We start from the raw sequence: 11,348 nt of genomic DNA on the forward strand, positions 1-11,348 counted from the left end.
AAACTTGTCTCTTTCTCTGTCTCTTCTTCTCTCTCCATCAAACCCTCTCTCTTTGAAGTCTCTCTATCTCATTCCTGAATACTCAGCTGAAGAGCTGAGAGGGATTTTTGTCACTGATGAGGTGACTGGGGATTTCAGTATGAGTATTTAGTGGTGCTAGATCTGTTGTGTAGGTGAGGTGATGTGATGGTTGTCTGGCTTATTGTGTGTGTGTGTGTGTGTGTGTGTGCGTCTGTCTGTCTGTCTGGGTGCCAGCGTTGTGTTCTCAGAGGAGTCACAAGCAGCATCAGTAGAGTCTCTCTTGCTCATTAAGGTCATTAAGTTCTGGCCGGCTGAAAAGAAAAGCGTGGGGGGAATGAATGAGGGGATAATGATAAACAGTTGTGAGATGTAGACACACACGCACACACACTCTCATTCAGGGGGAAAAGGAGATTAACAGACAGTAGACACATGAACAGAGAAGGCCAGACAGACAGATACACAACACACACACATACACACACACACAGAAAGAGGAGTGAGAAAGAGGAAGAAATATGGGCAGTGAGTGGGACAAAGAAATCAGGAACAGAAAAGCAGAGATTTAGTCCTCCACTGTGGCCTAACCTGTGGTTTAAATGTACTCTGCTCTTACGGTCACACTCGACTCCACTGGACGTGTGTGTGTGTGTGTGTCTGTGTGTGTGTGTGTGTGTGTGTGTGTTTGTCTGTGTGTGTGTCTTCCTTCTTGTGCTCTGGGCTCTGTGCTACAGTCATAAGGGGGATATAATTAGCTCCGGTCTGCTATGCCTGTTATGAAGGGGTTTCCCACTCTTGCCGGGCAGCACTTCTGTAGCGCGCTGGCGAGCCAGTCAGCTAGCCGGCCAGCCAGGCCCTCTCACACATCCCCTTCGCGCGTCCAGCCTCCATCCTGCATCCTCCGCCCGCCCGTCGTTCACTCGCTCGGTCCAATCCTCATTGTAAGACTGTGTGCCAGCCAGGGGACAGGACTGGACACGTATGCAGCTGAGCACTGACTGAGAAGGGGGGGGGGGGGCTTTTTGTTGTTGTATTGTGCTGGTGTTGTAGAGGAGGCTAGCTCATCCAAATCTCCCTTGTGTCCACTCTCGGTCTGTCTGCCGTTTCGGTCCAGCCTGTCTAAAATTGAAAGTGGTACAGTACTGATGTGTCACTGACAGACCAGAGAGGAGGTGACTTGTCAGATGTGTGAGGAGGAGTGCCAGTTACTATTTCATGTGGTTTTACAGGCCAGTGCTAGTGTGAAACCAGAGATTATAGGCCCTAGCCTGTGTCTTTGATGTTGTGTGTATTTCAAATCGTATTGGAATTCTGCTTACATTTTTGAGGTATACATGCAGTACAGCATGTTCATCTGTAGACCATTCTTTTGTATTCTATTTTTGTAGGTCCTATATTATGCCCTACTTCAGAGTAAATAGTAAATAATAGTGTTATATATTTTTCTTGTATTCTATATGTTTGTTGACGGCATACTTAATAGATGGGCTTTGTAACAAGTGATACCCCATGTCAGTTAGTTTTCATGTTTTCATGTTTTTTTGTGTGTATGTGTGTGTGCGTAGGTCATGTCCGCGGGGCGTGCTGTTGAACTGCAGGTGGCGCTGCAGCGAGCGCCTCTGTCTGTCTCCTCCCTGGCCCAGCGGCCGTGGCCCGAGCCGGGCTTCCTGCCGGTGCTCGGCGGCTTCCGCGACCGCTTCGTGGAGACCCCCGAGGCCAAGTACTGCTGCGAGGACTGCCGTCTGGTGCTGTGCCAGCCGCGGCAGACCGAGTGCGGACACCGCTTCTGTGAGACCTGCATCAACAGCCTGCTCAGGTGAGGCCCACTAAGCCTGTACACACACACACACACACGGACATACATGCACACATACACACACACACATATATATATATATATATATATATATATATATATATATATATATATATATACACACACACACACACACACACACACACACACACACACACACACACACACACACACACACACACACACACACACACACACACACACACACACACATACATACATGCACACATATATACACACACACACACACACATACATGCACACATACACACACATGCAAAAACACAGACACACAATCCGTGTGCGTCCACTGCTTTTGCGAGATTTGCATCAGCATCACATGTACACACACACACACCCTCACTCACTCACTCCCAGTGGCATTGGAGGGGTGATGGATGGCTGACTTGGGTCTGATGGGATGAGGTGGGTTGGTCCAGGATGAGCTGTGGCTGGTGTTTAGGTCAAGTCGCCTATCAAGGGCTTGCCCAGGTGCCCAGGGGTCTTGCATGAGTTTCAGTCCTGCTTCTGAGGACTGCATAGAACTACAAGCTTGCTCTGCCTCATTGCGTTTGGTTAGGTCCACTTGACCTGAGTTAAGTTCTTTGCAATTCTGTGATCTATTCAATTAAGTCTCCATCAGCAAGGTACAGGGAAAATGCTAAGCTAACACTACCAGAATTATAGGTTGTATTCCCAGGCAGTGTTCTTTCGGATAAAATACTTTACATGTAAATGGTTTTAACTCATAGGAGTGTCTGCTACATGAGGCAGAATTTCACATAGCGTTGTGGAAGTGGTTTAAGAAAGGTTGCGCCAAAACTGCATGGTGGTTCAGTTTGATTCCCTGCATCCATATCTACCTGCCTCTGCAGCATGCAAATTCAACATGAGGCGTTAACAGTAGTGTAGGGCTGTTCTGGCTTAAGACTGGGATCTCTCCTGTTCCTCTCTGTATGCAGAAACATTTATCTTGGAAACGGTTACCCCTGCACCAGAGGTGCGTTCACATTTAACAAACAGAAGCAAACGTTTGAAACGATCACATTTTCTTTTGAAACTTTTTAACTTTGAACTTTTAAAGCTGCAGTTGGCAAGATGTTTTTGTCACTATGCTCCGACAGAACAACATAAATCAGCCGGTTTTAGAAAAAAAACGCACTTCTACCTCCACCTAGAGCCTGTTATTTGTTTTGCAAAAATCCACAGCTCCCGGTTCTTCTGGTCGAATCAGAGCAGGGCTGTGTGAGATCTGACTGTCAGTCTGGTGTGCACTGACGAGCACAAACTCGATGAGAGGGTTCTCGGTGGTAGTGAGGGAGGGACATGAGAGTTGTAAACATTCAAAATTTTGGCTTAGTTCCCTCAATCTGTCAAACTTGCCAACTGCAGCTTTAAATTTAAATTGTTTTAGTAGAAATATATTAAAACCATACAGTATGCCCTCTAACTGTGTTTGTTCGGAAATGTACGCAGTAAACTTGTGGGTGAAAAATGTTCACAAACATTTACCTTATCTCTCAATTGTGGATACAACTCCGCTATACCCTCTTGAATGCTACACTATACAACCATCAGCCATCGTGTGCATGACATAATAACACACTAATGAGCCCAGTGTACTTTGTGTGGCTTCTGTATGGTGACCTGGTTTCTATTTAAACTCATCAGTTCTATAGACTGATATACTGTGTCTGTCTTTACAGTAAGCCCAACCCTGTGTGCCCAGCTGACAAGGAGCCTTTATTTGAGGACAAGGTAAAATCCATGTCATGTACACTTGTGTATGAGTGTGAACTCCTTTGTACCTGAGACGGTTAATGAGTGTTTGTTTTATGGTGTTTGTGTTAGTGTGTTTGTGTGTCACAACATTGTCTTTTATTATGTTTAGTTGTAAAAACATTATGTTTGCGTTGGGAGATGCAGCCTGATCATGATCGTGTGTGTGTGTGTGTTGTAGATCTTCAGAGACGTGTGCTGTCACAGGGAAATCATGGCTCTGAAGGTGTACTGCCGCAGTCAGAAGAATGGATGCCAGGAACAGATGAGCCTGCAGCAGGTCATGGTGAGTCAGTCACTCACTCACTCGCAGTCAACAGGCAATATATACAAAGATATACACATTATTCACACACACACACACACGTCACATGTGCTCATGACGCTGTCTGTCGCATGCACAAATTAACATGGAAACACTCACATTACCTCACACACACCACATACGCTAAGGTGTGTTTGGTGTCGTTGACATCATCATAGTAGGTGTGATGGAGAATGTGTTTTGCGTCGTACGTGTGAGCTGAGGGAGGCAGGCTGCCACACGCCCTGGAGAAACCAGGCCGTCACTGACACTGTAAATCAACCCCACACACACACCTTAAAATAAGTGTGTGTGTGTGTGGTTGTGTGGATGGTCTGAATGTGTGTGGAAAGCTAAATTACTGGCAAAGGAAACTTTCTCTGTGAAGTGTGTGTGTGTGTGTGTGTGCGTGCGCGGTGCTTGGAGAAACCAAATCTATTGTGTCATTCGTCATTTGGTGTATAATAACACTTAACCTATTGTTGGCTTTTTGTTACAGTGATGATGGTAGGAGGTGTTAACAGTGTGTGTGTGTGTGTGTGTGTGTCCACACATGTGTGGGAGCATGCAGCTGCTCTTGAGGGTGAGGTGTGTGTTCTGTTATTACGGTCTCATGATCTCCCACACAATAAAAATGTGTTGTGTGTGTGTGTGTGTGTGTGTTTGTAGGATCATCTGAACGTGTGTCCATACTATGAGGTGCCATGTCCACTGGGGAAGTGCCAGGAACGTATGATGCGGAAGGACATACCGGACCACCTCAGCTGGAAATGCAAATACCGGGAGACCTCTTGCGAGTTCTGCAAACACAAAATGGCACTGACCGAACTACAGGTGTGTGTGTGTGTGTGTGTGGTTTGTATGTTTGAAGTGAAGAGAGTAGTTGGTCTTGAGTGTGTGTATGTGGAAAATGCATACATTTGAGGGGAATAATTCTGTGCAATTCCTTATGTCACAAGTGTGTATCTTAATGTTTGCCCATTGTTGTGGCTAAAGGACTTGTGTGTGTGTGTGTGCGTGTGTGTGTGTGAGCATGTGCATGCATTTCTTGCATCCTTGCTGTTCAATATCAATCATATGATCTTTACACACGTGTGTGTGTGTGTGTGTGTGTGCGCGCACTTACTCAAATGTGCGCAGCACATTTTGATAACGCAGATAATCAGAGCTCATTTCCTCATTCGGGGGATTTTTCCGGTGAATTCTTGGACTCTCAAGCTATAATGCTAATCTCTGGGAATCAAGGGGTTTTTTGGACCTCAGCTGTTTGAGTTTCACTTTCTGTTAGCTGAAAACACACACACATTCACACACTCTAACTGAAAGCGTGTTTTGTCTGTGTTTGTATGTGTGTGTGTAAATATGTGTGTGTTTGTCTGTGTGTGACGCTTCCCTTTTGACAGAAACACAAAGAGACAGTGTGTCCTGCTTTCCCAGTGTCCTGTCCCAATCACTGCTCCTTTCCCTCCATTCTCAGAAGCGAGGTAAAGCCCAGTGGTGTCTGTGTGTTGCTGTGTGTGTGTCTGTGTGTGTTTGTGTGAGAGACCATGCTTGACCATCTGTGCCTTTTTATCATCTGGGCCCAAAGAGCACTGTGCCCCCATCACATGAAGGATTCTAATAAGTCTCTCATTCTCTCTCTCCCTCCCTCTCTCTCTCGGTCACTTTCTGTCTATCTTTCTCTGACACACACACATCCCCTTGATAACTCTCCTCACACTCTCTCTCTCTCTCTCTCTCTCTCTCTCTCTCTCTCTCTCTCTCTCTCTCTCTCTCTCTCTCTCTCTCTCTCTCTCTCTCTCTCTCTCTCTCTCTTTCTCTCTCTTTCTATCTCCCTCTTCCCCCCCCCCCCCCTCCAGCTTCCCAGCCACCAGCATGACTGCCCCATGGCTCAGGTCTGCTGCCCCTTCTCCCGACTTGGATGCACTTTTAAGGTTACTGCCACCTCTAACTCACCCACACATTACTCACATCTAGTGAGACACACGTCCCTTAAAGGTGTAGTCCGCATCTCTAATCCCGCACACAGAATTGAACAGAACAACAGCTGCCAGCAAAGATAGCATGGTAACTCAAGATTGTAGTTCGTAATACATGTCAGTATTGCCGGTAGTCAGGGGAAATGCACAGCTGATTTCACATTGTTTTCTTCCGTGAAAGGGTCATATGAGAAGTCATGTGATAGGAGAAAGACCAATCGGGGAAGGTGACGGGAAGATTACGCGTGTATTATCGTAAATATTTGCGGATTTCCCTGTCCACATTTAAACTCCACAGCGGGAGTTTTCGATCTGAACTTGGCCAGCATCGTTTTCAAACCGCTCCGTCTCGAGGGCTTGAACACACAGGTGTTAGTATTGATGAGAGAGTTTGGATTGAAACGGAAACGGAATAATGTAGAATGCCCACTTATGGTCACATTCAGTGTTTGACCCTTGCAGACCTCTAGCTGCCCACTCTGTGTACGCACAGAAACAAACATAAACACTGATGTTTGTTGTACGCAGTCCTAGCTTTCCAAATGGGAAACTAAGTGGCTTGGATTGAGCTGTATCCCACTAAAGCCCATCAACAGCCCATTGCTTCAGGACACAGAAGGGAGGAGTATCATTTGATTGGCTGTGGAGTGCCAATAACAACACATTTTGCCAGAATCTTGAATCCAGGAATGTGGATTAGTGACAAGTCTGGCTAAGTTACCAGAACATCCCCATGGTTTCATTCTGTCTGCAAAACAAAACCAAAGAACTCTTATTATCTCCATGAAGAGCTAACACTTATTCTGAGTCAACAGTCCAGGGAAGGGTATATCAAGAATATAGAGTTGTGACAAGACTGGCTAAGTGCTCCCTAGACAGGCAGTTTCATCCAGCACCGTCACATCGCTCCCGTGTGGACAGATGCGGTGCTGCAGCTCTCTCGCTCTGACCACACTTCAGCCACATCCCCTCCACATTTGTCAATTATGTCACATGCCCCTCATTTCTCGTATCTCAGGTCAGACAACACGGCAGGGCATGTCCGATAAGCGCTGGGGTTATTATGGTAAAAGCTCAAGAAAAAAAAACACAAACCAGGGTGGTGGTGCTATGTCGACTAGGAGCCAAGAGAAATTTACAGTATTTCTCACATTGGTTTGCAGGAGTGGAACTGAAACCGTTCAAGACATTAAACAGACGTGCAAGAAGTCTGATGTATCCACAACAAAGACACTAATTAATGTGATGAAATCCAGACAACACTAAACAACCCCATGGCAGGATATTAAGATGATATTGAGTTCACTAATGTGACGTAATGGCCGTGATTTAACATGATCTAAGTATTGTGGGTAGTTAGGGCAGAAGTGAAAAGCTACGCATTGAATGTTTTGGTGGCCTTGCTGTCCTTTAGCCCCATAATGCCTTACGTTTTGATCACATGGTTTGGCGAACTCCATTGGTCTGCTATCCCTGTGCATGGATGGATTAAGCCTAGTTGTAGACGAGACAAGCTTTTTTTTTCAATGGAAGAGGTTCTCTTTACATTTAGGACTGGGCTTAACCTATGTATGGGAAACCGGTCCTAACGGTAATATGATTTCTATGAGAGTACGTATGTTTCTGAGTGTATGTCCTTGCGTGTTTTTAAGGATTTAATTTGGGTTTGTGAATGGCACACTTGGCATCTGTCTCTGGGCCAAAGAAAGGTCAAAGAAACCTTCCTCTGTCTGTTCCTCAGGGTTTGAACCAGGACATGAGAGAACACGAGTCCAGCTTGGCCTCCGAACACCTGCGGATGATGGTCGCCAGGAACACTACACTAGAAGCCAAGGTAAGCCTCCAACCCTCAGAAGTGATCTCATCCCGTGCACAGTGAGCTTTTCAGACCATAGAAATCCTCTAACCCATCCATCTAGTTACTGGGAAATTGATTGAATGGGCACTGAATTTGGTTGCATATTGAATGCCTACTTGTCTGCAACATTACACAGGATGTGTTAGGGGCTAATAGATTGATTGATGTGTCTGTTACGTGGTGGATGTGTCTGTTCCGTGGTGGATGTGTCTTTGTGTTCTTGGCTGGATGTGTCCTTGTGTTCTTGGCTGGATGTGTCTTTGTGTTGTGGGCTGGATGTGTCTTTGTGTTGTGGGCTGGATGTGTCCTTGTGTTGTATATGGATGTCTTTCTGTTCTGGATTTGATGTGTCTTTGTGTTCTGGGGTGTATGTGTCTTGTGTGTGATTTGTACAGTATATGTCTTTCTGAGTTGAGGCAAATGTGTCCTGTGCTGGTTTGGGTGTTGAGATGGCTGTGTCCCTACTCGTTTGTTCAGGTGGAGGATGTGAAAGGGGAGCTCCAGGAGAGGTATAAGGTCCTGCCTGGCCTCAACACCCGCATCACAGAGCTGGAGGCGCAATACGAAGACATGCGGGAGAAGTACCGACAGCTCGAACAGAAGTTAAACGCCATGCAGGTGTGTGTGTGAGGGAAAGAGAGAGAGAAATAATTACAATAAGATTTTTTTTTTTTTTTTTTTGTTTAATATATGATTGATAGTATAAAATGTAAAAAGGTGCACAGGTAACTTAAGCATTGCTGTCTAGCACTCTGGACACACAAGAACAATGAAGAGATCTGGCCCATGAGCCAAGTGAGGGTGGGGCGTTGGAAAGCTGCTACTGCTGCTACTAGTGTAAACATGATGATGATGATGGATTACAGATGGCAGACGAATAATAGAATGTGAACTAGGACAGAAAAGTTTAAATAGATCGCTATTTAAACATAGACGGTTGCTTGTGTTTCTAAGTGGCCCGTACAAGTTTAATCCTATGTGTGGAAAACCCAGAATGCCTTACTTGCCTAACTTGTTCAGGATGGTGGTGTGTGCATACAGTAGGCCTTACCTTCTGTTTGTGTGTTTTTGCGTGTGTGTGTGCATGTGCGCGCGCCTTTGCAGAAGCTGATGAGCAGCCAAACCGAGAAGCTGCTGGAGGTGGAGATTGAAATGCGGACTTTGCGGGCGGTGCGGGACGAGGTGGAGACTCTCCGGACCTCCTTTGAGGCCATCCGTAACCGTGTCAACAGCCTGGAGCTGGCACGTGGGACTGCCGGCTCCGGGACACACACGCTAGGTCAGTCTGCACATGGACACACACACACGGACCCACGTACACTTGCATTAATCAGTGTGTTACACACTAGAACACACTAGTGGCTAACACTATAATCTGCAATCCATAATCAAAACACACACACACGGACCAACATTGCATCAGCATGTACTATTGTATGTTTACTTTCTCTACTCCACCTCTTCACCCAAATCAAACATGTGGAAGGAAATGAATGGGTGTTTTAAAGCTTCCACTGAATCATCCCTTGTTCAAAAACTTTATCTTGTGGATTTTATAGATTGTGTCTGCGTTAACTGTCTCTTGCATATACTGTCTTGCCTGTTCAATTTTCAATTTCCTGTAAAGCACTTTGTGACACTTGTCTGTGAAAGCTGTGACATAAATAAACTTGACTTCCTTTCCATGTTTGTCTCTGTAGGCTCCCTGGAGACACAGGTGTCACGTCATGACGACATGCTATCAGTACACGAGGTGCGACTGGCCGACATGGACCTACGCTTCCAGGTGCTGGAAACGGCCAGCTACAACGGCACGCTCATCTGGAAGATCCGCGACTACAAGCGGCGCAAGCAAGAGGCGGTGGCCTCCAAGACGCTCTCGCTCTACAGCCAGCCCTTCTACACGGGGTACTTTGGGTACAAGATGTGCGCCCGCGTCTACCTGAACGGCGACGGCATGGGCAAGGGCACGCACCTGTCGCTCTTCTTCGTGGTGATGCGCGGCGAGTACGACGCACTGCTGCCGTGGCCCTTCAAGCAGAAGGTGACCCTGATGCTCATGGACCAGGGCCCGGCGCGCAAGCACCTGGGCGACGCCTTCAAGCCCGACCCCAACAGCAGCAGCTTCCGACGGCCCACGGCCGAGATGAACATCGCCTCGGGCTGCCCGCTCTTCGTCTCGCAGCCCGTGCTCGAGGGCGGCACCTACATCAAGGATGACACCATCTTCATCAAGGTCACCGTGGACACCTCCGACCTGCCCGACCCCTGAGCTACGGGGGGGGGTCTGCGTCAAACGTACTCCCCCTCCCCACTTTCCACGGAAAGCTGGGATTAGAGCGGCGGGAAACCCCTCTTTAAAACGAAACACGTGTCCACTAAACAGCAAAGGAGAGAGCGCGAGCCTTATGCTGGGTCGACACAGGGAAATGCAGTGAGGCAAAAGAACAAGCGGTAAAAGGAGAGCATGGACGTGAGCTGAGGCATGTTGATTGATGAAGGTCTTGCGGCAGGTGTGTGAATTGACAGGGGCGAAATGTGGAGACTCCTTAATCTAAAGAATGTTTGCGTCTGAGTGTGATTTGTCTGCGCATATTGCGCACTTCTATATGAGAGTGTGTGTACATGGAGCTGATGGTTTAGTACTCGCCATTAGCTTCCAGGTAAAGAAAACAACCTGCTTTAGTGCTGGAGAACACATTGGAGAGATTGTTCAGAGATGGAGAACCGTATGATTGGCTGGTGGCGCGTTGGCTTGATGTCTCCTAGCTCGATGCCTCTGTCGTGCCAGGCTCTTGGTATCACATGTATTAGTCTTAAATATCAGCTTCAGATGCATACTAATGAGAAACTTCTATATGTGGACGCGGACTTTAGCTGTGTTTAGCTGTGGTGTTGCTATGCGACTGTGGGCGGGCGGGTGGCCGGCCGGTACGGTTGCCGGACGCTGCGGAGTCGTAGCCGGCAGTTTTGTGATGATGGATCGTAGTCGTCGTGTTCCAGTGGTGCAGTGGAGTGCTGATGTTCAGTGGTAGATGTTGTGACCGTGGTGTTTGATCAGCTGTAGATGGGCCGTCGGGCAAGGGGTGGGGGTGGGGTGTACTGCGGAAGGGGTGGCTGCCTGGGGTGGTTTGTCGTGTTCAGTAGGTGTCCTATAGATGTCTGGTTGTGCATGACAAACGGAGAAGACTCACTGATCTGATTCCACCCCTTGCTCAGCAAAGTCAATCCGTTTTTTTTGTTTTTTTTCTTCAAAAGACTTTTGTGCAGAATCATTACAGACTCATTACAACTTAGCAGATTTATGCAGGCCTGTGTAGACTGGCCTCGGCATACTGCTATCCTACTACCCACACTCATTATTATGGTAATGTTGAAATCTCATGGATGCTGTGCATCGGAATCTCCATATTGTTTATACACCGAAATAATTATTTGCCTCTGATTCCAGCCATGCGAATGAACATCAAGTTACAGAAAGTTTTATCTCATGGTGGGAAATATTATTTGCACAATTTATGTTTGAATGTGTAACACATTAAAATGTTTTGAAATACAAACAGCCTCTTTTGTGTGATAACCTCTCCGTTC

The 11,348-nt window shown here is 46.8% G+C and overlaps 1 protein-coding gene across 2 annotated transcripts in view; it reads left to right on the forward strand.

Annotated features, from left to right (window-relative positions):
* The window catches only part of traf3 (TNF receptor-associated factor 3), a 16,731-nt gene extending 5,414 nt beyond the window's left edge, over window positions 1-11,317 (forward strand). The window contains exons 2-11 of one of the 2 annotated variants that reach the window (XM_042071506.1): window positions 1,587-1,837; window positions 3,544-3,595; window positions 3,798-3,902; window positions 4,590-4,754; window positions 5,324-5,404; window positions 5,780-5,854; window positions 7,641-7,733; window positions 8,235-8,375; window positions 8,862-9,036; window positions 9,458-11,317. In XM_042071506.1, the coding sequence (XP_041927440.1) occupies window positions 1,590-1,837; window positions 3,544-3,595; window positions 3,798-3,902; window positions 4,590-4,754; window positions 5,324-5,404; window positions 5,780-5,854; window positions 7,641-7,733; window positions 8,235-8,375; window positions 8,862-9,036; window positions 9,458-10,029 (1,707 nt within the window). In that variant the 5' untranslated portion in view covers window positions 1,587-1,589 and the 3' untranslated portion in view covers window positions 10,030-11,317. The remainder of the gene's footprint in view (window positions 1-1,586; window positions 1,838-3,543; window positions 3,596-3,797; window positions 3,903-4,589; window positions 4,755-5,323; window positions 5,405-5,779; window positions 5,855-7,640; window positions 7,734-8,234; window positions 8,376-8,861; window positions 9,037-9,457) is intronic. The other variant, XM_042071508.1, reaches the window with a different exon arrangement.
* Window positions 11,318-11,348: the final 31 nt, after the last annotated feature.

This window comes from Alosa sapidissima, chromosome 19 (assembly GCF_018492685.1).
Source record: "Alosa sapidissima isolate fAloSap1 chromosome 19, fAloSap1.pri, whole genome shotgun sequence".
NCBI classification, from domain to species: Eukaryota; Metazoa; Chordata; class Actinopteri; order Clupeiformes; family Clupeidae; genus Alosa; species Alosa sapidissima.